Source organism: Berghia stephanieae, chromosome 4 (assembly GCF_034508935.2).
Source record: "Berghia stephanieae isolate SIO BIC M18660-M18661 chromosome 4, UCSD_Bste_1.3, whole genome shotgun sequence".
Classification (NCBI taxonomy): Eukaryota; Metazoa; Mollusca; class Gastropoda; order Nudibranchia; family Aeolidiidae; genus Berghia; species Berghia stephanieae.
The window spans coordinates 52,696,959-52,723,856 of record NC_088363.1 but is presented as its reverse complement, the minus strand read 5'-3'; the positions used below and the strand labels follow the sequence as shown (position 1 = coordinate 52,723,856).

Below are 26,898 nucleotides of genomic sequence, written 5' to 3'. Positions count from 1 at the left end.
CTCTTGGATTCTACATCTGATCCCTATTTGTTCCTAGTTCCCCCTTTGTCTTACTTTTTCTTGGGTGCTTTAATTGTAATTCCAGAACTTTTTACTATCCCATTTTCTCCCTTTTTACTGGCGCTGATATAACCTAAATGTGTTGCAAGCGCCGTAAAACCCTTTAAAAAAAACAAGTTAAAAGATACATGCCCTTACAGAGAGAACGTCAACATAGCATTGCGCATGCGTCTCTCTTATCAACTGATGATATCTATCGTTTGATTCATGGGATATCACTTTAAAAATAAATACATGTACAATACGTTTTATAAAATAAAAAATATACGTAATCAATAAACTTATTTTGATGAAAAGTTCACAATGCACCAGTTACATAAATCATTTCTCAGCCATCTTTTACTTTTAGTCATGAGTTACCGAACCATAAGTCAGTGATTTCACGGGGGGGGGGGGGGGGGGGGGGAGAGGGGGGGGGTAATCTTAATCTTGGGTGCATTCCTTATTATTTTTCATTCTTTGCAACACATCACTGCGAACTTTTCATCAATATAAATTTACTGGTTATATTTCTATTTTATCCTTTTTGTTGAAAGCCAAGAATATTGATATCGGGGAAATCCCATTACTGGTTTCAGTATGGCACTACTGGCAGCCTAAGAAGAAATGAAAACTGGACTTATCGTTATTCAAAACCTGCGTACAGTCAATTCAAGTCCATAACATGCAAAAGGCACAACTTTGCCCATAACCGGGACCGCAAATCTTATACACATGCATATCTGACATGGCAGTTTTGTGGCAAAAAAATTTTTTTTTAATCCCAAATTTTGCAAGCTAAAACTAAATACAGAAAAGATTGCCAAAATTTGCGGTTAATTTTCCTAAAAACCCATAATGAGTTCAAGAGAAAGAGAAGGTATTTGCTTGGTTTTAAGGGTTTCACGGCGCCTGCAACAAATGTAAATTAAGGTAATATCAGCGCCTGTAAAAAAAAAAGGCAATGGTATAGTAAAAAAGAAACTACTCTTGATAAATTATCTTTCACGTTCTACACGAGCTATCAAGTTAAAAGAAAAAAAAATTCGTCCCCCCTTTTTTTTTGCCTTAAAAAGAAGAATTTTTTTTTTAACTCTGCAAAATCTCGAAAATTTGAAAAAAATTGCAGATTTTGCGGCCGCAATGCAAACCAGTGTAATTTTGGGATTTTTTTTTGCGGCCGCAAGCGATGAAAAAAACAACAAACTACCATGAATGTCAGGCATATGTTACCTGTCCCACCACACTAATCCTGTTACGCAAGTCATTCAAATTCAATCCTCCCGGTTTTTTTATGTGCTTGAAATGATGTTGGGTCTGTGATTGTGATGTATATTATGTCATGTGGTTGTTTGTTCCATTCACGTATTGTTCGAGTGAAAATGAAAAAGCTGTAGTTGTATGTGTTTGCTCTTGCAAATGGCTGATGGAATTTTTTGATGTGATGAAGCCTGGTCGAGCATCTGTTATTATTGGCTGAGTGTTTGCTTTTGACTTTTGTGAAATAGATGTATGCGCTTGTTATCTCTATGAAACTAGAGTGTTGGCCATCTTAGTCTAAGTGTGTTTAATAAAAAATAAAATTCCCTTTTTTCATCCCCAAGGGGAAATTATTTTATCTTTAGTGTCTATTCCCATGGGAAGACTGGAATAACCCAGGCGTCAGCCGCAATGCAGCGCCACAAAGTGAGCTAGGGCGAGGTGACTTGCTCAAGGCCACACAGCGCAGCGGCGGGTGATTGAACTCGGTACCTTTCGGGTACGAAGCAAAGACTGAGCCACGCTGACCCTTAAACGGGATTGGCCGGGCAGCTGCTGTCACACACTCCGGTTCCATCTTGCGGGCAGTTGTGGAAAATCTTGCAGCTGCTCTCTGGTTGTTTTGAATGGCTTTTATGTCCTTAATTTTGTAGGGATCCCATGCACTACAATCATACTCCAAAATAGGTCTCACAAATTGAATATATGCATGTGCCTTTGTCTTTTCGGGACATTGATTAAATTGATGGATATTTCTCTTGGTGAAATGCAATGTTTTGAAGGCCTTTGTCGCAATATGGCGAATGCAATATTTCCACTGCAAGGTGTTATTTAAGTAGAGTCCAAGGTAAGTTATACTTATACTATTTACACGTTTAAGTGTTTGGCAGAACATTTTGTAGTCAAAGCTCAATGTGTTTTTCTTGGTGGAGAACAGAACATTTTTCAGGATAGAAATTCATTTGCCACGTGTTTGGACCACTGTATCAGTGAGTCTAAATCTGACTGCAGAATCGTTGCATCGTTATGATCTTCTACTTCTATCGTTCTGACATGGTGAACTATGAAGGACTAGACATAGATGGAAAATATCTAAGAATTATTAGAAACTTATATTGGAATCAAAGTGCAACCATCAGGATTGAAGGAGAATTCAGTGAATATATTTATATTATAAACAAATTAAAAGAGGTGCTAGACAAGAATGTGTTTTGTCACCAGACCTTTTTAATATCTACAGCGAAACAATTATAAGAACTTTAGGAGATAGTCTAGGCATTTAGATCAATGGTGAGAATATCAACAATATAAAGTATGCAGATGACACAGCACTAATCTCAGACTCAACAGAAAATTAACAATTACTCCTTGATAAAATAGTTACAGAGAGTGAACTTATGGGTTTATATTTAAATGTAAGAAAAAACAATACATGGTTGTATCAAGGAGAGAAAGAAATCCAACATGTAATTTAATTAGCAAAGGAGAAACGATAAAACAAGTTCAGACATTTAAATATCTTGGATACATAATAACTTCAGATGGCAGATGTAGCACAGGAATTAAATAAAAAGAATTGCAATAGCTAAAGATAGTTTTAATAAAATGAGTTTTATTTTTTTTTAAACCCAATTTCTCAATGACTACAAAACATAGGGTTTTGAAGGCCTATGTATGGCCAGTATTATTATACGGCTGTGAAATTTGGACAATTACAGAAGACATTAGAAAGAAACTGGAGGCAGCAGAAATGTGGTTTCTTAGAAGGATGTTAAGAATCTCATGGACAGAGAAGAAAACTAATGAAGAAGTATTAGAGCAAGCTGAAACTAAAAAGACAAATGCAATTTTTAGGGCACCTAAATCGACATAAATGTATTGAACATCTTGCTCTCACAGGAAAGATAGAAGGTAACAAGAGTAAAGGTAGACCAATAAAACATATTTGAATAGTTTGAATTTGAACAGCTGGGTGAAAAAGAAAGAGAAGAGTAATATTTTTTTTGAGGTTGTCTGATAGAGAGATAAATGGCGTACCATGATCACGATGTCTGGCACAGACTTGATACTTGAAGAAGAAGAATCGTTCTGAATAATAGACTATCGTCTGCGAATGGTTTAAGATCTGTTTCATTAGATAGATTATTGCCCATGTCATTTATAAAAATGAGGAAGCAAAGGGTCCCAATACAGTTCCCTGCTGCACTTTAGATAGTACTTTGCATTTTTCTCCTGTTTTTCCACCAAGTTCACCAAGCACCACTTCTTGTGTCCGATCACACAGCCAATCTTTGATCAATTATGTATTAGCTAGGACCTGTTACCTGTTAGTGCTAGTATTCTATTTTCTGAAGAAGCCGTTTGTGAGGGACGATATCGAAGGCTTTTGAAAAGTCAAGTACTATTAAATTTGTTTGTTTCCTTTTATCTAACGCGTTTGTTGTTTGTTCAAGTGTATTGATGAGTTGGGTCTCACATGATCTACCCTTCCGAAAACCATGTTGGTAGTCAATATCTGATGGTGGTCAAAATGATCCATAATCATAATATTGTGAAATAGAATATACTCAAGTACATTGCAAGTAACAGATGTTAGTGAAACGGGCTTATACTTATAGTTACTTATAGTTTAAGGCTATGTCTCGTTTGCCTTTTTTGTGAATTGCAGCAATCTTAGCATGTTTCCAATCATTTGGGACTTATCCTTTGTCAAGAGATTGTTGGAATAAGATGGAAAGGTATGGAGATATTTCATTGGCACATTCTTTCAGGATTCGTGTTGGAATAGAATCAGGTTCAGATGCTTTCGAGGGATTTAGGTCTTTTAGTTGTTTTGTAACACCCTCTCTAGTGATTGTTATTATTGGCATATCATAGTGGGTATGTTGCTGTTTTCCATGCATAGCAATGTTCTATTGTAAAGACACTTTGGTATTGCTTATTTAATATGTTGCATTTTCCCATGTTGTCTGTTGCCTCTGATTTGTCAGACCTTTGTAATAAAGAAATGCTTGTCACGTCTTTTCTTTTTATTCGTGTATATTTCCAAAAACGATTTGTGATAACCCCATTATGTTTCCCTCTATGATCAAGGTCAAGCATGTTATTGACATAATTTTGATATTCGTTTCTTAGTTCTAATGTTAATGATGATAATGATGATGATGATGATGATGATGATGATGATGATGATGATGATGATGATGATGATGATAATAATACAGTGGAAACCTGATATAGCAGTGATGGTAGGACCAGAGCAAAAGTCCTGTTATAGCCGATCCCTGTTACATCAGAAATACAAGGGAAATAAGCACATAATTGACTGGCAGCTTAAAATTATGTGAGAAAACAGTAAACATTGGCATTTCGGGGACAGAACAGACGCGTTGTTAGCAAAAATTACATAAAAATAAATAAACAAAATGTTGCGAGGGTGTGATGAAAGTGTGAACTTCATGGTCGATCAACTTGGTCATTAATCCATCCAACCAGCAATCTATTATACTTCTTCTACTACTACTGCTACTACTACTACTACTACTACTACTACTACTACTACTACTACTACTACTACTACTACTACTACTACTACTACTACTACTACAAATAAACAAAATGTTGCGAGGGTGTGATGAAAGTGTGAACTTCACGGTCGATCAACTTGGTCATCAATCCATCCAACCAGCAATCTATTACACTTCTACTACTACTGCTACTACTGCTACTATTACTACTACTACTACTACTACTACTACTACTACTACTACTACTACTACTACTACTACTACTACTACTACTACTACTACTACTACTACTACTACATCTACGATCACTACTTCTATTACTACCATAAATATGACGACGACTACAACTATAGCCTATTTGGTTCAAGTGAGGCCATGCTATAACCGATAATTTTCAATAGAGACAAAGAGAGGTAAAAAACGGGGATTTGAAAAATCCCTGTTTTACCCGATCCCTATTATAACCGGATCTGTTATAAATCGTTTCCACTGTAATTAATAATAATAATAATAATAATAATAATAATAATAATAATAATAATAATAATAATAATAATAATAATAATAATAATAATAATAATAATAATAATAATAATAATAATAATAATAATAATAATAATAATAATAATAATAATAATAATAATAATAATAATAATAATAATAATAATAATAATAATAATAATAATAATAATAATAATAATAATAATAATAATCCGTGTCTCGATTTGTTGAACGGAGGGCGTTCAATCCGGAGAATAACAACTGCTAGATCTACTGCCACCGGTCTCTTGACTCTTGAGTTAAGTTGTTTTCTTGACAACACAGTACAGCATTGACATTTTGGAGAATATTCTAAGATTAAAAAAAATTAGTCTTCCAATTTCGCAAGTAATACAATCCTTTGTGAATTTGACATAAAAACAAAGGGAGACCTTCCATAAGCTACTACATCCCAAGTATTCTTGTTCTACTAGGGGGTTTGGGAGGGGGAAAACTTTTTTTTTTTTTGAAGTCTCTCTCTCCCCCCCCCCCCCCCCCCCCCCTCCCAAACCCCCTACTTGAAGTTCTAGTTTAGGGGGTTTGGGAGGGGGGAGACTTAAAAAAAAAAGTTTCCCCCTCCCAAACCCCCGACTAGAACAAGAATACTTGGGATGTAGTAGCTTATGGAAGGCCTCCCAAAACAAAAAAATGGTATGGCATTTTTCAAATAAAACGGATTGGCATTTTCGTCTCGAGCAATCCAAACAAGACAGGGCCAAGCTAATGTGAAGTACAATTGGGACTTCGTGACGTGCAGGCTCATGTAAACGGCCACAATAAGAGAAAGCCAAAGAACTCGCATTTGCTGCCATACGTGCAAATGGCAAGTACAATTTCACGAAACGATAAATAAGATAACATCCAACGTGCTCTTGGGATGTTTAGATATCACTACCCACAACAAAACTTCCACCAATTCATCAATATTTATCTGCTGATACTCTACTACCGACGTTCACTGATTGAGATTGTGATTAACTTTGAATCATCGACATTCAATAGATTTTTATTCGCTCGATTCAATACCGTATTCTATTCAGGCCAATCATTTTAGATAATAAAGACTTGTGGAAGAAGACTACATTATGTAACTGGAATTTAAAGATCTGAGCAAGTGTGTATGAATGGTGCCAGGTTCAGATCTTTATCTTATATTGGTGCCTGCTCCCTAGTTTCTTAATTTGTTACTGTAACTGCACAGTGGTCCAAGTTGCCACCATACTTTATTTACATGGAGGCCAGAGACCACAGCAAGGTGTTTATTTTTGTATCGCTAAAATATTGACTTTTTTCGGATGTTTTTAGGTTTGACCAATTCTTTCCTCTGTCACGTTATGCAATGAAATCATACAATTGAGAGAAGCTTGTATGTATTGTCTGGATAGACTCATAATTTATGCGACTATCTATTTGTAATTGTCTTTTCTCTGGTGAGACACTTCCTTTTCTTCTTCTTGAACTTGAATGTCATTCTCGTCCTTTACACCATTAGCTCTCCCCTTCATAATGCCCCCTGCAATGAGTCAATGTCAGTCTTGTTCTCCCCAACAATAAGAGACACGTCTGTCATGATCCCAATCTACCATATCCCCGCCCCCAAGCATGGGTGCCAGTTTTCCGGTTCATGCCGGAATTTCGGTTTCGCGATGTCTCGAAGTCAAATATCTCCGGTTTCAGTGTTTTGAGTAAAATAACCTAATAGCATCGGAAAAATTCGAAAACGTGATTCAGCCACCTTTTCAGTGTATGGAGGTGTGTCATTAGGCTTTTAATGAAATTGGGCCGAACGAGACGCCGAATGCCGAACCCGAACGGATGTAGCCTTCTCACGTGACCATGAACGAGATCTGGATAGTGAAGACTCTCAAGTGGTATGCAGCATCGGATCTAAGGTCACGTGATAGAGGATAGCTTGGGTTGCTGTTGGCTTCAGCTGACAAGAAACGGAGAAGGAAAGAATGGAGACTACCTCAGGCCTCCCCCTACCTTGTGTTAGGGAAGGGGCAAGGTCAGTGTCATTCAATAGTATATAATTGTGCATGTGGCTAACTCAGGCCTCCCCCTACCATGTGTTAGGGAAGGGGCAAGGTCAGTGTCATTCAATAGTATATAATTGTGCATGTGGCGCTCTATACAGAGAGAAAATTATAAATTGATTACGGGGGAACTTGGGGGGAGGGGGTTAGGGGGGTTTGACCCACAAACGACCGAGGTGTTGGGCTTCGGGTAGACCATGATAGGAAATCAAAGAGAAAAGGCCGCTGATAGATGGTGGAAATGGTTTGGGGGGGGGGGGTGGGGTAGTGACAATCAGCATGGGATGTATACATTAACATTAATAATATAGGCAATAGATGACCAGGGATGTGTATTGTTTGTATATGTTTGTGTGTGTGTGTGTGTGTGTGTGTGTATGTGTGTGTATGTGTGCGTGCGCGCGTGTGTGTGTGTGTGAAAGGGATTACACAAAAACGCCTTTGTCTGTAGCTTCCAAATGATTACGTATACGATAAATTTGAAAACCACATTGTTTGAATCAGCTTGCAAAAAGGAGAACATTTATCTTTGTTTCACAAGAATAGGTTTAGAAATAAACATTTTTTCTAGTAGATTGATTTTGAAAAAAATATTGCTCAATTTTAAAAAATTTAATGATGGTTTCTTTATTTTCCGGTCGATTTTCTAGATTTATATCTCATTTTTCAATTCTCAATGCGACGAGCACACTGATGTATCTCGTGTGATTCAAAAGCGTTGTTTGTTTTTTAATATATACTGAGAGTCCTGACTCACTAATTAATTCCTGAGCGTTGAGATGGTGACGCAACTATTACATACAAGACCTTGCAGTCGAGTCGGCAGGGCTTTTGGGTTACACAACCACTATTTACCCATCGGTCAGCGGTACTCTTTGATATATACAACACTCAACGCCTTTACTCAAAGCCGCCTGTCTATAAATCAAGAGATGCTCTCCTAACTGTTCACAAGCGAGCTGTCAAACGAACAATCGATGATTGGATAAGAATCTCAAGATCTCATATAGTAAGGTAAGTTTTGGGGAGGTGATATCCCCACACCCGTCATCGGACAGAACTTTCATTGCGTTATATCATATAAGCTCCGCCTCCTCTTTCTATTCCGGAGTGACGAGATTAGACGATAGGACCTGAGAAAAAAATTAATCACGTGATCGGTAAGTCGTTCGTTCGGGCTGCTTCGGCTTACAACTATTACTTGGTATTGTGTCAATATGCTTGCTGTGTAATCATTTAATAATGGTATAAAAACGGTGATGAAATAAGAGTGAAGTTTAGGCCGCATTTTCAGTAGGAACATTTTCAGTTTTGGCAAAGTGTCGAGATTTTAGTTTCAGGTTTCAGCACTTCTTCCTGCTGGCACCCATGCCCCCAAGTCGTTTTAATAAACCTGCATAAAGCTGCCTATTGTTATTGTTGTAGATTTTATGATGGATCTGCTTTGTCAATTTCATCATGTTTATTATTAAAATGGGTATGCTTCATGACAATTGATAACATTAGTGGATAGGGTTAAAATATGATTGTTTCTGTAAAGCACGTTTACTGGTTAATTTTATCCCTTTAACATTAAAAAAAAACTGATTAGAAAGTTGAGTGTGCTCGTAAAGGGGTAAATTTAAAGTAAAATTTCTATCTTGAACCTGGAGCAGGCTTGTATCAAGTCATGCAAAGAACCGATGCTTGTAAATGGAGATTTTTGTATTAATATGATCAAAATGGAGATTCATTTTAGCATGTTTTGGCTCAATCATTAGAAATCAAGAATCGCTAGTGTAAACGTTTTTAATATTTTACTCTGTTCTTTCTTGTTTAGATGTATGGTGTTCAGAAATCAAAAGAAAAAAACAAACAAACTGAAAAAAATGAACACTTCATCAAGTATTTTCCTCTTATCAACAGTTTTGAAAAATGTCTGGCATCCACAACCCAAAGACTAATGTTAAACCATTTGTGTCGCTTGAAGAAACTGTTGTCATAGGCTACACAGACATTGCAGCAGCTGGATGGTTGGTTACCTTTTTATTTTTTATTTTTTGTTTTTACCTAATATCATGTTTTCCCCATAAAATCTCGAAAATTAATGCAAGTGATGTAAATTATATTTATAAATAAATGGAGAGATACAGAGAGAGAGAGAGATAGATGGATAGACAGAGAGAGAGAGAGAGAGAGAGAGAGAGAGAGAGACTAGTGGACTCGTACCACATCCTCATGGCTTCCATGACATGGGTTGACACACATCCAGTGGGATCCTGATAAAGTCAACACGCGGTACCAAAAAGATTGGTTGAATTCAAACAAGGTTGACTTTATCCATTATCAGTGGATCACCCTTAGATACAAAGCAGAAAATTTGGTGCCAACAAGAGGTATTAACTTTTAGCAGAGGTTCTCTTTAAGAGTGTTGACTTAATGAGGATTCTACTGTACCTTGTTTGATTCGGGTTGAGCCAGATTGATGAGTGCTAATACAGAAAGGCTGTCTAACAAATGACAGTAAGAAATTAAATTTAGCACCACAGGAGCCACTGAGAGAACATGGTTAAACTGTAGAATGTTAATCTTTATTTTATCCTGCTTCAAACAACAAATATATAGAATCTGCACATTTAGAAAGAACATATTTTACTAAATAGAAGCCAGGCCAGGTTTTACCATAGTCTCTATCTCACTATTTCATATATAAATGCAGTCGGGTCCTGCTTGGCGTATCTGGTCAAAAGACAGAAGTTCCCTTTGAGGTTCCAGGTATCTCAACTCCACCATGCTGCTCTCCCGGAGACACGGCGAAGGGGGATCTTAAGCCATTTGTTGTTTATAACTGTAACTACATGTTGGTAAGAATTGTTTTTTTAACTGAAATTTTCACCTTTTTGTACTCCCCCGCCCCCGCATTAAAGAACTTATCACAAGCTTTGGAACACTCCTTTAGAGAGTAAATTGTGAAATAATTTTTTTTTCTTTGGGTAAAAAGGATTCTAGATTGTGGGTTTTCAGGCATACTTCACTATTTAATGAATAGGATTCAACACTCTGATGTCACGTTTGCCTAGCAACCAACCGCTTGGTTCTAAACAAAGGAAGTCACTACTCTTTATTCTTCATGCTGGCTTGAAATTTTCCAAACATCATGCGATCAGAATATGTGAAAGTCAAAACATGGTCAGATTTATGATGATTTTCTACTCAGGATACACTTTTATGCTCATGGGAGAATTACTTCATGAGGGCGATGCTGGAGATATTGGCATAGCATTTGCCATTGTTCCAGAAAGTGGAGAACCAATTACTATGTGTCGTTATGAGAGAAATGCCGTCATGAATGTTGAATCCTATTTATATAGCTACATTGCTATCCAATGCAGTCTTTATGAATACCATACTTTATTTTAGTTTCTGAACCATCACTGAGACCAAACACTAATAATAATGATAATAATAATGATAATGATAATATAATATAATAATAATAATAATAATAATAATAAATAATAATAATAATAATAATAATAATAATAATAATAATAAGACACTTATCATATAAAAAAAAAACAAAATAATTTTGATCTGGGGCGACTTATGTAGATATGACCAGAAACCAAATCATCGGCAACCAGTATCCAAGGCGACTCAATGAATTGTTACTTAACACTTTCAATGATGTCGGTCTTCAACAACTTAACGTCGAGCCAACCCAATAGAAAGTGACCCTTGACCTTTATCTCACAAATGAGCCAGACATGTTAAAACAATGCACAACAGTGCCTTGATTAGGTATCCATGACTCAGCTGTTGTTGTCACCACTCGCACTTCCATACCAAAACAAAAGGCACCAAAACGCACATTCCACATAGGGAAATTGGCAGATATGAATGAAATTAGAGATGATTAATGTCTTTTGTCAAATATTTCTGAAAACTCACAACTTGACAGACTCGGTCAAAGACATGTGGGATGAAGCAAAGAAAGAGTTATTCAACATCATAGAAAACAAAGTTGCGACAAAAACTACATCACCAAACTGGAGTAAACCTTGGATTGATGGTAGATTATAACGTCTGATTAGACAGAAGCAAAACTGGTACAGAAAGATGAAGAGAACGAAGTCAGATAAAGCACACTCAAAGTTCCAAGAATTGAAAAAGACAGCACATAAAGAATTCAGAAAAGTACATATCAACCATGTGACAACCTTATTCATGGAGACATTAAAAAAAAAACACATTTTGGATACATTAAGATGCAATCGAAGGGCAGAAACAACACCATTGGCGAATTGAAAGACAAGCATGGAACTAACCATCAAGACTCTTTAAAAAATGCAAACATCCTCAATGAACCATTTTGTTCCATCTTTTCGCAAGATTCACACGACAATCTACCCAATCACATTAAACAAAAAAGTGACATTATGAATCAGAAAATGGCTGAACAAAATTACTCAAAGGCTTAAGTACCCAAAAAGCAACTGGTCAAGATGAAATTCCAGCACGACTTCTCAAAAATTGTGCAGATGAAATTGCCTCATACTATCCCTTATATTCCAATCCTCACTAGACCAAGGAGTTCTGCCAAATCATTGGAATCAGTCTGACATCGTCCCATTATTTAAGAAAGGAGACAAAACGCTGCCAGAAAACTTTCATCCAATCTCACTGACATCTCTGTGAGTTGCAAAATTTTGAAGCACATTATATACACCTCAATTATGGACCACCGGAGTCCAAAAAGTAATTGTCGAAGTTAAAGAATCAAACAGGACAAAAATTGAGTCAGGAGTACCCCAAGGCACTGTTCTCATGCCACTCCTCTTTCTCATTTACATCAATGACTACAGCCTCTTGTACAGAAAAATTAAAAAATGAGGACGATACTGTCAATCCTCCACAGCAAGATCTTAATAAATTGCAGAGCTGGGAGGCAAGATGAAAAATGGAATTCCACCCCAAAAAGTCTCATGTCCTCAGGGTGAAGAACAAAAAAGAAAAACATAATCAACTCTCACTATGAAATCCACAACGAAGCCCTACAATATGTGGAGAATGCAAAGTACCTTGGCATGACCCTGGACAGTAGTATGAAGTGGAAGAAGCATATTGCCAACACAGCTACTAAGGCAAATTGAACCATGGCCTTCCTCAACAGACAAATCCATCGCTGCCACCAATCTGTGAAAAAGAAATGTTATGAAGCATAATGTCAGGCCCATACTGGAATATAATAGCTCAGTGTGGGAACCACACACATCAAAAGATATCAATGAGCTAGAACAAGTCCAACATCGGGAGGCCAGATTTGTCAGTGGAAACTATGAGCGGGATACGAGTGTAACTCAGCTCATAAACAATCTCCAATGGAAACTGCTACATAAAAGAAGATCCAACAACAAACTCCTTGTATTCCTCAAAGCACAAAACAGAAAACCTAAAATTCCAACTAGCCATTTGAAATGGAAAAACAACAAAACAAAAAACTCAGCATTTAACTTTGAAATTCCCCACTCAAGAACAAACCATCATCTTTACTCTTTCTTCCGCTCCACCGTCTGACGTTGGAATTCCTTACCAATCACTCGTTAACAAGCCCTTTTGATTGATGACTTTAAAAAATTGCTCCCTGCTTCCCCCTTAAACCCCTGTCACTGAAAAACAGCCATAAAATCTTCAGCCTGAACCTTTGGCCTTAATGGAAGAAGGAGAAGAAGGAGAAGAAGAAAAAGAAGAAGAAGAAAAAGAAGAAGAAGAAGAAGAAGAAGAAGAAGAAGAAGAAGAAGAAGAAGAAGAAGAAGAAGAAGAAGAAGAAGAAGAAGAAGAAGAAGAAGAAGAAGAAGAAGAAGAAGAAGAAGAGAAGAAGAAGAAGAAGAAGAAGAAGAAGAAGAAGAAGAAGAAGAAGAAGAAGAAGAGAAGAAGAAGAAGAAGAAAGAAAGAAGAGAAGAAGAAGAAGAAGAAGAAGAAGGAAAAGGAAGAAAGGAAGAAGAAGAAGAAGAAGAAGAGAAGAAGAAGAAGAAGAAGAAGAAGAAGAGAAGAGAAGAAGAAGAAGAAGAAGAAAGAAGAAGAAGAAGAAGAAAGAGGAAAAGAAGAAGAAGAAGAAGAAGAAGAAGAAGAGAGAAGAAGAAGAAGAAGAAGAAGAAGAAGAAGAAGAAGAAGAAGAAGAAGAAGAAGAAGAAGAAGAAGAAGAAGAAGAAGAAGAAGAAGAACGAAGAAAAAAGAAGAAAAGAAGCGAAGAAGGAAGAAGAAGAGAAGAAGAGAAGAAGAAGAAGAAGAAGAAGAAAGAAGAAGAAGAAGAAGAAGAAGAAGAAAGAAGAAGAAGAAGAAAAAAGAAGAGAGAAGAAGAAGAAAGAAGAAGAAAAGAAGAAGAAGAAAGAAGAAGAAGAAGAAGAAGAAGAAAGAAGAAGAAGAAGAAGAAGAAGAAGAAAGAAGAAGAAGAAGAAGAAGAAGAAGAAGAAGAAGAAGAAGAAGAAGAGAGAAGAAGAAGAAGAAGAAGAAGAAGAAGAAGAAGAAGAAGAAGAAGGAAGAAGAAGAAGAAGAAGAAGAAGAAGAAGAAGAAGAGAAGAGAGAAGAAAAGAAGAAGAAGAAAGAAGAAGAAGAAGAAGAAAGAAGAAGAAGAAGAAGAAGAAGAAGAAGAGAAGAAGAAGAAGAAGAAGAAGAGAAGAAGAAGAAGAAGAAAGAAGAAGAAGAAGAAGAAGAAGAAGAAGAAGAAGAAGAAGAAGAAGAAGAAGAAGAAGAAGAAGAAGAAGAAGAAGAAGAGAAGAAGAAGAAGAAGAAGAAGAAGAAGAAGAGAAGAAGAAGGAAGAAGAAGAAGAGAAGAGAAGAAGAAGAAGAAGAAGAAGAAGAGAAGAAGAAGAAGAAGAAGAAGAAGGAAAGAAGAAGAAGAAAGAAGAAGAAGAAGAAGAAGAAGAAGAAAAGAAGAAGAAGAAGAAGAAGAAGAGAAGAAGAAAGAAGAAGAAGAAGAAGAAGAAAGAAGAAGAAGAAGAAGAAAAGAGAAGAAGAAGAAAAGAAGAAAGAAGAAGAAGAAGAAGAAGAAGAAGAAGAAAGAAGAAAGAAGAAGAAGAAAGAAGAAGAAGAAGAAAGAAGAAGAGAAGAAGAAAGAAAGAAGAAAAGAAGAGAAGAAGAAAAGAAGAAAGAAGAAGAAGAAGAAGGAAGAAGAAGGAGAGAAGAAGAAGGAAGAAGAGAAGAAGAAGAAGAAGAAGAAGAAGAAGAGAGAAGAAGAAGAGAGAGAGAGAAGAAGAAGAGAGAAGAAGAAGAGAAGAAGAAGAAGAAAGAAGAAGAAGAAGAAAGAAGAAGAAGAAGAAAAGAAGAAGAAGAAGAAAAGGAAGAAGAAGAGAAAGAGAAGAGAAGAAGAAGAAAGAAGAAGAGAAGAGAAGAAGAAGAAGAAAAAGAGAAGAAAAGGAGGAGAAGCAAGAGAGAAAAGGAGAAAGATGAAGGAAGAGAAGAAGAAGAAGTAGAGAAAGAAGAATAAAGAGAAGAAGAAGAAGAAGTAAGAGAAGAAGAAGAGAGAAGAAAAAGAAGAAAAGAAAGAGAGGAAGAAGATGAGAAAGAAGAAGAGACTGGAAGAAAGAAGAAGAAGAATTGAGACGAAGACGATGACGTACAAGACACGAAAATCGAGATAAGAAGAAGAAGCAACGAAGAAGAATGAAGAAGAAGAAGAAGAAGAATGAAAGAGACCGAAGACAGATAGAAGAGAATAGTAAAGAAGAAGAGAGAATGAAGAGAGAAGAGAAGAGTCATTAACAAAACTCTTGTAATGACAATACTGGTAACTCATAGTTAGAGCATTGATGACCTGTTGGATCTGTTGTCTTGCCTCTTACATCTCCATCGTACACACAGTTTTGCCAGAAAATTAGCTGTGGAAAGTCAAGATAGAGACAGAAAGGAAAAATTGTGAATTCATGATTCAATGACAAACTAATATCTTTTAACAAAATACTCAAGACTAAACTTATAAATTCATAGTTACCAATACTAATTAGACCTAGTTGGTTATTTATGTATGCCTTTCTTATTCATCCATGACGTAACAATCTGTTTTAATAGTTATTCATACTCAATCTATGCGTAATGTTAGCTATAAAAAGAGTACTATTAATGAAAAAGTAAAAATAAAATTGCTAGCTACCCTTTTGGATAGGGCGCTAGTCTATCCCAAAGTACTTTTTACCAGGGCTAACAGACCAAGCAAGCTACCCAATCACCGCTGAATGGACATTGGGAAGGGGGGGGGGGGGAGGGCGAGTGGTCAGAAAAAAAAAATCCCGACTTCACCTTGGATCGAACTCGTCACCTTTGCATGTGAAGCCAGTGCTCTACCGAGTTGTTGGGACCCCCAATCAAAACAAATACATGTAATTGGTTTGATTTGAAGTATTTTCCTGCAGTATTGTTGCATCAAACAGTTTCCCTTTGCTGTAAACTTTCTGGGTATTTTGTGAATGGTTATATTAGGTTTAAGATATTAAATTTCATCATTTTTAAACCACCATAACTTGATTTTTGAAATATGGTTATATTGTATTAATCTCACCTCCTCCACTGTTCCTCAGAGAAAAGTAAGTATGGGCTGTCTTTTCAAGAGAGAGAGAGAGAGAGAGAGAGAGAGAGAGAGAGAGAGAGAGAGAGAGAGAGAGAGAGAGAGAGAGAGAGAGAGAGAGAGAGAGAGAGAGAGAGAGAGTATTTAATAACTACTACAGTTTGTCCAATATTATCGGCCATTGATCTCATAATGTCATTGGTGTTGCAAACAGTTCAACCCATATTTTTTACAATAGCTTATCTTGTAGATTACAAAATTTGAAACATGAGACTGAAATTCAATGAACGCGCCCCCCCCCCCTTCCCCCCGTGATTTAATTAGTTATTTTGAAAACGATTAAATTGAGTTGATTTCATGAGATTTGTTTGATATTTTCTGGAATTTTGAAAATGAAAGACTTTACCCTGCTTGGAACACCAGCGGCATAGCGGCATTCAAATTTTGGTTGAAAACACTGTCATTGTTAGCACGACACTTCAGTTTGTTTTGTTTCCCACCAATGAATAATGCAATGCACATAAATCTATTTTAAGATAGGACAATTTTAGCAGTGAATAAAAATATGAATATTCAGTTATTTTTTTGCTGGAGGAGGGGCTGGGGTGGGTAGGGGTCTGAATTTGACTTTAAAAATCAGTAAATCTAAAGAAAATTAGCGGAAATATATTTCTTCAACTTACCTGCACATGTGTACACACTGTCTCTATACGGTATTATATAGGGGTGATTTAGATGATAAAAAACAAAACTTATAGTCATATAAGTATGGCACCTAGATACAGTTTACAGTGGAAGCTACATAAAGTCAACACTCTTAATGTCAACTTCTAATTAACCCTCTCCTTACCACCTATTGGAAAATCGTCACATTTGTTACGATGCAACCGATGCAACCATCACTTTTTTCATCCAGATTTCATTTCTTTTTGCTATAGCTATAGACATTCTGTAATATAATTGATATTGTCGAACAATATTATGTATAGAATGTGCTTGTTCCTTTTCTGTTTGAGTAAGAAATGTCTGTTTTTTTTGTGTTAGGTGGGTGTGAAGTTCTTGGGAAAATTTTGAAAATGGCTGGTAAGGAGAGGGTTAAAGTCAACACCTCTTGTTACACCTAACACCTTCACCGTACTCAGGTGTAAAACGAGTACATGGCCGTTAACAGAATTGTCTCTGTTGGAAAAAAATTGTATTATCGCCTAAGAGGCGCCATGTCTCGTTCTACATGTTACGTGTTGCTGTTGGCCAGGGACCCCTTGTAAAGCGCTTTGAGCATGTGTAGTGGATATTGCGCTATATAAAAGCTCAAGATTGTTGGTCCCAAATTTTCCATTCTTTATTAAAGTGTGTTCCATTGACACTGGATAAATTCAACCTTGCTTAAAGTCATCCAGCCTTTCTGGTCCAGCTCTGTTGACTTTATCAGGATTCCACTGTCTATATTTTACAGAAGAAAAGTGGATAGAATTTCTTAAAGTGTCAAAAACCTAAGTCTCAGTTTCTGGTCAACTGTACTTAAGATCAGATTTTGGCATCTACTAAAAAAAAAATAGCAAACTTAAGCATTTAAATAGCACAATATCCACTAAGCATGCTAAAAGCCCTTATAAGGGGCCCCTGACGAACAGTAATACGTAACATGTAGACATGATGCCTGTTAGGCAATATTACAATGTTTTTCAACCGAGACAACACTGTTAACAACCAGGTACTCATTTTACATCTGAGTACTTAGGAGAAAGTGAGTAAAGAGTCTTTTCCAAGGACTCAAATATGCGCTCAGAGAAGCTTGATCCAAGGACTTTCCGATCTTCTTCTTCTTCTTCTTCGTTCCTCTGATGGACATCTATGGCTGCAGTCCGATATCTGCTATGAAGTCTGTGGTCCGCTTTAGGTCCTCAGCCTCACCATAGAGCTTTGTGTTGAGTGTTGTAGGGGTGACCCAGTGGTTCGAACGTTGCACGTTGTATAATGGGCAATCCATAAGCACATGTAAAGTGGTTTCATGGTCGGTTCCACATGGGCAATAAGGGGTTGTTCCAATACCTAGCTTTGTAAACATATGTCCTCTTAGTCTATTGTGTCCTGTTCGGAGGCGGAATAGAGTGACTTGGCTACTTCTACTACTGAAAGTGCTCTGAGCATGTTAAGTGGATATTATAAATGCTCAAGTTTTGGATACGCACAGGGAGCGTCTTTATTTTAGTGCCATACTGCAACTCAAAGTTTGAAATGCTTACCAAAAACATCTGCATCAAGTTGCTTAAAAAAGCATCACAAAATTTCATTTCCGGCGGCAAACTGTTGCAACTAGTCAAACGACTCATTCCATTCCAGGAGTTTTCATACATGCGACGGACTGGAGCCTCCAGTATGTCCAGCCTCAAGGCAGTCAGAACCATGATTCGACGAACTTGACTGATGCTACATGCATCAGTTATGTACTTGGCAAGTCGATGACTTATCTTGGGTGGGACGTGGGTGTTTATAATTATAAAGGAGTACTAAAGACGGTGGTGGAAAAAAAAAAGAGATGAAAAATTAAATCACAGCTAGTGCTACAATATTGCACTTAAATACTAACATTAATGAAGTTGAGATTTTCAAGGAGTAGAAGTAAAGTCAAAGTAAAGATAATTCAATTTTAATATTTTCACATAAAGTTAGCAATAATTCAAAACTAAAAATAAAGAAATCCGGAGAAGCAAAATTAAACTAAGATAATGCAATAATTAATGTGTTTACAGAAAGTCAACAATTCAAACTATAAAAATAGCGAGAATTAAAACCATACTAAAGAAAATGCAACATTAATACACTTGCAGACAGTTAGCAATCTGAATAAATAAATTAATAAATCTATGGAGCTGGTATTTTATTAAGGACATTAAAGTTAATTTAATGCAACAATTAATACACTTTTTAAAAGTGATCTAACCCTAAAAAAACAGATGTCAATGAAGTTAAAGTTTCCAAGTCATTATGAATGTATACATTTTCGAACCAGACAAATAATTCTGAGTTATAATGAGATCATAGTTATTAAAGAAGTAAAAAGAAGTTCTCAACCTTTAATATACATTAAATCTGAACTTAAAAATAGCTCAAGTTGCTTACATAAAAATAATGACATAGCAGTGAAAAAAAAATCTTTTGAAAAAAATCAAGCCACTATACTAACACCTTGATTATCTAAAATCAATTTTAATTCCAAAGCTTAAACATCATAAAATCCAAATATAAATATGGAGTAGTTTTTACATTGAATGTTGATCAAATAATGTTTGTTATTATAGTCTTACTATTAGTATTAGGTTTACTTTGCAACTTTAATTGATTTATTTCATTGTTTTGATATATTTCTACATTAAAATTTATTTTACAAATTTTTATAACATACTTCTAGAGATTTGTTAGGTGGTACATTATCATCGTTAAATGATAATGTATTCCATTGCCATAAATACTATACATTATTTTATAACTATTAAACCTAGAAAACTTAAGAAGCATGAAAAACTGCAGAACTCGAGTGATGAATACAACCAGCCAAATTTCAACCAGTACCTTTTTGTCCATCATTCAGTTATTTCCTCATATTCTCACACTTAGAGTGAACACTAAGTCTCTATCAGCACGGATGGATCAGATGTATATTCAAAAGGAAGTCAACTTCTATTGCCTTGACTTACTTTCATTGCCACCTAATCAATTGGGGAACTTATCTTGAATTGTGAAATTTGGAACATCCATAAGGTTGAGAAAACAATAAGAGAAGAAAAAAAAAGTCAAATTTGGCCCTTTTCTTTTTTCTTTTGTTTTCACCTCGTTATTCAAAACACTGGCTTTGAATTATTAAATATGGACACATTTTAATAGTTTGCGAAAGGCTAGAGAAAAAAAAGAGGGGGGGGGGGGGGGTGTTTCCATCTGTTTCGGTGATTCATTGAATGTGAATGACAGTCACCATTACCTTCAGAGCTCAACCTTTTTAAAAAGCTTTCCCATTCCTGGATAATTGTATGCATTTAAAAAATCCCACCTGTGCCCTCCATAGCAAAATAAAACTTTAATAGTGAACTGATCTTTTCAATGCTGTTGTTTAATATAATTTCACACTATCAACATTTCTAAAGGGATTGTTTTGCAAAATGACTAATCTGTCGATCCCCTTTGTCAAAATCCTATTATATATTAGCTTCAGAGATTCATCACTCACAAAATGACTGATATTGATAAGATGAAACTTTTTGTATGTCTAACAAGGGAGATATCTCTTTTGTGTTATTTTCAAAATTAACTTTTTCTTGTAATCTTCGACTTTTTATTTATTTATTTAAGTATCTCTTCATTCATTTGTTCATCTATTTATTTATCAGTCTATTTTAATTATTTTAATTCCTGATTAAAATGACCCTGTTATTAATTATGACCATCTTAGTGTTCTTTCTTAGTATTTTATATTGCGACTTTTTGGTCTCATTATGACACTTGCCTTCAGACCTTAAAGTCTTTGATTTGAGTCCCATCTTGAAAATGGTTCTTTACGCAAATTCTCTCATCACTCTCACCCCTTGTAAAACGCGTTGAGCACGTTTAGCGGATATTGCGCTTTTTAAAGGCTCAAGTTTTGTTGAAGTCTTTTTATTGGGGGGGAGGGGTTGTTTTTGTTTTGTTTTTTGTTTATCTAAAGTTATATAATGATACTTATAATTTTTAAATATATATTGTACTTATATAAGAATACAATATGTCAAAATATAGATGTTATATTCTGAGACAGCATGCAATAAGATTAATATACTTTTATAAATAAAAAGTAGTATATAATAATCAAAATAATGATAAAAATTGTTGGTATTAGTTAACATACTCTACTGCTCTTTAGACAACCCAAGGATGGCCTTCAATTGTAATTAAATATGATCTACTTTGAATTCTAAATTAAATGGAATCGAAATCATTCTGATGCTTTAAGATGGGTTTAGTGGAAGTGAAAGTATTGGGAAAAAATCGAGGCGTGCAATTATATAATATATAAGATTTAGAAACTTTAATGTCAGACAAATTGCTTTCATGAAAAAAAAGCTTGGAATTTATTTAAAATTAGAAAGCCTTATTAAATCTCAATGCCATGCTTATCACACAGGAGAAAAGTACAATAGAAAATGTAAAAAAAATTCAGAAGGAAATTGAGAGACAAAGATATTGGAAGATAAATATTCAGATAGAAAGGCTTTTTTTCATACATTAAAAAAAACTCATCCAAATCTTTAATAAAGACGAAATATCAAACAGAAGGGATAAGACTATAAATATGGTCGGAACTTAAGAAAATAAAAGAAGAAACTAGATTCTAAAAAAAAACAACAGCAATACAATTTTTTAAAAGGACCGATAAAAAATCTAGAAGGACGAGTTTGAAATATATAATCAAATTATGTGTATAAAACAATAAAAGAGAAAAGAAGGAATAATAAGTGTTAGAAACTTATTGAAAAATTGGAAGAAAAATAACTTAATTGGAATGATTATAGAAAGAAATGCAGGCATGAAAGGAAAATTAAAGAAGGTTAAGATCTATGTATAATTATTATAGTAAAATAAATACTAATTATAAGAGAGTAATAGGGTCATGAGTTAACATCATGGCAAAGTTACGTTTACCCTCTTATATGTGGGATTCAATTTCACTCTAACATGAAATAGCGTTTCAATGTTTTTAACGAGAGCAGCCACGGATAAGGTCAAATCACTAAACTTGGTGAAAATATCTAGGTCTTGAATTTTAATATTTGATAAGGCGGGAGGGGAGGGAGAAAACGATTACCCATTTAAAGTGGGATTATGAGGTGTTTTGGTATTTAAGAAAAATAGTCTACATTTTTAAAGACTATGTGCATTTAAAAAAATTATATTTACTGCCATGAAGTTTGACTTATTACAGTAAAAATTGGATGCAACGAGCTGACAAAGTCATTAGAACTGAGATTGATAATTTGTCCTACCAGTGTTCTTTTTAAAAGTAGGGAGCAGTTAAAATTGTAAATCAGTAAAAATTAAAACTCTAGTTGTTGTTTTCCTTGCTGAATGAATTATTTCAAGCAATCTGAGGTCCACTGGATAAAAAGCGTAAGAAGGCTAGCACTACTGTATCATGCAATGTCAGAGGATTTTTATATATATATTTACATTTTTTTTCATAGTCTTCACCTGGGAAAAAAAGAAATACAGAATTATAGTGACACATATTGAAAGCAGAAAATAGAGAAATCTTAAAGTTTCTTTTTTGATTGTTTGTCTTGCCATTGTATTCGGAATAAAATGCCAAAGCAACGCCCACAAATACACACAGAGTTTAAAAGTAATCTCAGGATTTTAGGAAAAGAAGAGAAGTTTTCATTCATTTTTTTATCTTTAAATTTTTTTAAAAATAAAAACACACACACACACACACACACACACACACACACACACACACACACACACGTGGCAAAGCAATTTTCCTATTTTCAATATACAATACAACATTAGACATTCGACTTGTGACTGCAGCACAGTACTCACTGGATTCTAGTACACACTTGGGAAGAAACCAAAAAGCGTGCTAGAATCCAAGTATAAATAGTTGGATGGTGGAAGGTTTGTGTCTTTGTGTGTGTGTGTGTGTGTGTGAGAGAGAGAGAGGGGGAGAGAGAGAGAGAGAGTTAGAGAGCGAGAGAGGCTTGGAGTGTGATAGATAGATAGATAGATAGAGTTAGTGAGAGAAAGAGAGAGAGAGAGAGTGAGAGAGAGAGAGAGAGAGAGAGAGAGAGAGAGAGAGAGAGAAATTTGAATGGATTGAAGTTATTGTTATGCGCCTAGAGCTTTATTGTATAGAGGAGTGGGCGCAATATAAATTTCATTATCATTATTATTATTGTACCAAAATCCGATGCTCATGAGAGGTAACAACTTATTATATGCATAGATCAAATTCAGTCAACTAGCTCCAACGTGCTGTATTGCACAGTATTCAGATAGCTAGATTCCAGCGATACTGAATATTATGCCCTTTTCAGAGAAAATAAAAGAGCAGTTCACAGACCAGTTAGAGTAAATAATCACCCCAAAAAATATACATATTCTTTTTGGAAAATCTGAATTAGAAAAGACAATCCCCTTTTCAACATAAGTTTTCATCCATTTTTATATATTGATCATAACATCAACTTCTTTCGATTAGATGAAGTTTAATGCTGTATAAAAGTTTTCAAATTGTCAAAAAAGTTACAAACTTGATTGAGACTTCAAACAGTTCTTATGTTCAAAACTTTTTATTAACTAATCAGCCGAACTCTGAAAAACAAAATAATTTTTTTTTTGACCAGTTAACTCATTCTTCAAATACATTATCCAATTAAAATTACCTTGGCAAAAACTCTCAAACCTGGGACTTCAATGAGGCTAAAAAATTCAATAAAATCCCAGGTTTGAGAATTTTTGACAAGATAAGAGTCATTTTAATTGATAAATATTTGAAGGACCGGTTTTCTGGCCAAACTTTTTAAAAAAGATATTTTTAAAAGAGTACAACAGTATCAGGGGTACCCCTTAATCTGTTGATTAATGAAATGAATATTTTTGAGTCAAAATGGGAAAAAATGTTTTTGCGTGTTCTTGTACAGCAGCATAGTTCAAATTCGACCCATCACCTCAAACCAGTATTATAGCGTGGTTATGTGTGGCTATGTGGTATTGTAGTATGACACTCACTTTCAGCAACGAGACACGACACCTGTTAAACTATATTACAACCCCCCCCCCCCCTTAAACATACACAACGATGTTAAATTTCACATACTCATTTTACACCTGAGTACGATGAGAGTTTGAGGACCAATGTAAATTTAAAGTCTCTTTTAAAATTTTTTTAAAACACAAATGTGTGTGATTATAATTAATTGCATTCAATTCAGTTCATTCGTCTTTATGCCTTTTAGGGATAACACAATTTGAACACCAATTTCACCATAAAAAAGGGCATTTCTATTTCGCACTTTATGCCTAGGCTTCAAATAAAGTGCCTCACAATGGTGACTTTTTAATTCAACTGGTAACAAATAATTTACTTCTATTTTATAATTGCCACTCTCATTCAATAATGCCTCCAGTTGTTTCATTTTGCATTTGTTTCCACAGATAGAGGGTATTGCTTTCTCCTGTCTTTTCTGCCCTGCAAATAAAGCTGAGCCTGGTAATGCCAGTGATTATGATGGTTCCTTAGAGGTAATAACATACCTGACAACCGAATTCTCATTTTTATGTTTTTCTTTTGTCGATGCCTGAACATCACTTTGCGATATGAGTTAAGTTTTGTTTTGAAACTGATTTTAGTCCATAAGAAAGGTGCTGTTACATTAAAAGATTTATTATCAAATGTAGTGTATCTTTTAGGAATTGTCATTAAAAAGCACCAGAGGATCTCAAAGTTTCACAAGGTTTTGATACTTTATATATATATATATATATATATATATATATATATATATATATATATATATATATATATATATATATATATAAAACTAACGTCTTAACTTACTCTGTGACGCTGCATGGCGGCTGATACCTGGGTTATTCCAGTTTTAGCTAGGAATAGACCCAAAGGACAAATTTCCCTTTGGTGATGAGTAAAGAGAATTTATTTATTCAGGGGACAGACCATGGCATGTTATGACCATGACAAAAAATTGTCAATGTGATGTTTGACTGGCAAACATTGATTTTTTGTGTTCATTAGAGTAAGTAATTATATTATTCTTGATGCTCTTCTTCCTTTCTATTTCTGTAATCTGGGTGATCCTATTCTTTTTGCTTTATAAAGGTTTGTAGAGCTCTGATAATCCTCATTGTTCTTTCATTTCAGAATTATTGTCAGTAAATTGAAATGCTCTTTGATAATCAATGAATCTTTATTTCTCTTTACAAGGTGATTGCTACTATGCAAGAATATTTGGGTGACATAACACTGCTCGGCTTTAGTTTGGACAACAGTAAGGCATTGGTAAGAGCCTTTCATTATGTGTGTGTGTGTGTGTGTGTGTGTGTGTGTGTGTGGTTTGTGGGGATATGGCAGGATCTCCGATGCCCATTTCCTCTTTGGTTTTTTTTTCTTGTCCAGAAATGAGACCATTTTATTTTGTTCTTACCTTGGCTGGAATCATTCTTCTTGGACGAGATAGGCGTATGCTTGTATGCTATCCATTAATGAGATGATATTATTATCTTGTAAATCGTATCTTTGAGAATATAGAACTTTGGAAAGCTTCACAATGACCAATGGATTATAATATTGTTGGATCTGTTTGATGTTTTACTGTCCCTCCAGGAAAATGCGGCCGCATTCCGCATAATGTAGTAGTAGTAGTAGTAGTAGTAGTAGTAGTAGTAGTAGTAGTAGTAGTAGTAGTAGTAGTAGTAGTAGTAGCAGCAGCAGTAGAAGTAGTAGCAGCAGCAGTAGTAGTAGTAGTTGTAGTACAAAAAACGGATTGTAACATTGCAATTGGATCAAGGGAAGTAATTCATGAAATTCCAGACCGACTGCTGTTGGATACAATTCATTCGGAAGTGTACATTAAACTATTTTTTTTAAATCGTAGCGTCAGAGATTAAATAAGAGAATATGCATTCTGAAGTATGGATTATCAAAACTACAAGTATAGGGAATTATTAAACAGCTTCTACAGCTTTACCCCAGATTCGCTCGGTTTTTATGATCATTTCTGATCTAAAGAAAGTTTTATTTACTTCTCATTGGTTTTTAAGGCATAAACCTATAGTGTCATGAGATTTGGTCCTATTTATGCGTGTCTGCCCAAAAAGACACCAATTCATTGCGTATTTTCTTCTCTGGAGCACGATTTAAAATACGCCGCAAGAGGTCATTGTAACCAGTGCATTAAATTAGTCCTGAAATCGAATAATAGTATTTCGTGGATCATTTCCCTTGATACCGTGGCTCCACGAACTAATTTCTCTCTGTTTTTAATTCGCTCTACTCCCTGAACTTGTAATAATAATAATAATAATAATAATAATAATAATAATAATAATAATAATAATAATAATAATAATAATAATAATAATAATAATAATAATAATAATAATAATAATAATCGCGAAGTCCAAGGTTTGAGAGTTTTTTTTACCAAGATGAGGGTCATTTAAATCGACTTGCCGCTGGCGCAGTGAAAGGCGGGACATGATGATGATGATGATGGTGATGATTGTGGTGGTGTTGGTGGTGGTGGTGCTGCTGCTGGTGGCATGGTGGTGGTGGTGGTGCTAGTAGTAGTAGTATCGTATGGTGGGGTCACACTTTCAGATCTGTCACGTCGAGCCAAGCCTTGAATTCATCTTCACATTTCACATTCAACTTGGTAACAGGACAGTGGAGCACAAGGTGATCTACATCTTGGGGGTCAGTTTGGCATTTGGGGCATTCTGTAGAGTTGTTTAGACCCCATTTGTTCATTTTTGCGGCTGTTTTCGCATGTCTGGAGCGTAGCCTATTTGCAGCCACCCAGTATTTCCTACCAAGCTGTGAGCCAGGAATTTCATTGGTAGGGTCTTCAATAATTTGGCCTCCTGTTGGGGTATTATTTGCCCATTCTTTTCTCCATTCATCAGTGATGCTGTAGTAATCTTTCTTTGAGAGGTAGAAAGGGGATCTGGATTTTAATCTTGAGCAGGTAGGGGCATTTTTGTAAATTTCGCACAGAGGGGTATCATTGTTTTGTTCTGCCTTTTGAATCCACCTTTGGTTTAGTTCCTCTCTTCTGAGATGTGGTGGTGCAATTCCACTCAAGACTGGTAGCCACTGCACTGGGGTTGACTTTAGGCACCCTGTGATGGTACGCATGGAATCCCTTAGCTTTGTGTCAACTAGTTTGGTGTTTTTACTTCTGGC

At 35.4% G+C, this 26,898-nt stretch overlaps 1 protein-coding gene across 7 annotated transcripts in view; it reads left to right on the top strand.

Moving 5' to 3' along the window:
- Positions 1-5,596: 5,596 nt before the first annotated feature.
- Positions 5,597-26,898, top strand: part of LOC144970798 (uncharacterized) — a 41,051-nt gene continuing 19,749 nt past the window's right edge. For 3 of the 7 annotated variants that reach the window (XR_013645025.1, XR_013645024.1, XM_078910814.1), the window contains exons 1-5: positions 5,597-5,714; positions 9,308-9,414; positions 10,101-10,245; positions 24,129-24,215; positions 24,919-24,993. Coding sequence is in view for 5 of the 7 variants with exons in the window: in XM_078910814.1 (XP_078766940.1) it covers positions 9,317-9,414; positions 10,101-10,245; positions 24,129-24,215; positions 24,919-24,993 (405 nt within the window). In the remaining 2 variants the exon portion in view is untranslated. Of the gene's footprint in view, positions 5,715-5,957; positions 6,190-6,600; positions 6,622-9,307; positions 9,415-10,100; positions 10,246-24,128; positions 24,216-24,918; positions 24,994-26,898 lie in introns of those variants that run through there. The other 4 variants (XM_078910817.1, XM_078910816.1, XM_078910815.1 and 1 more) reach the window with 4 other exon arrangements.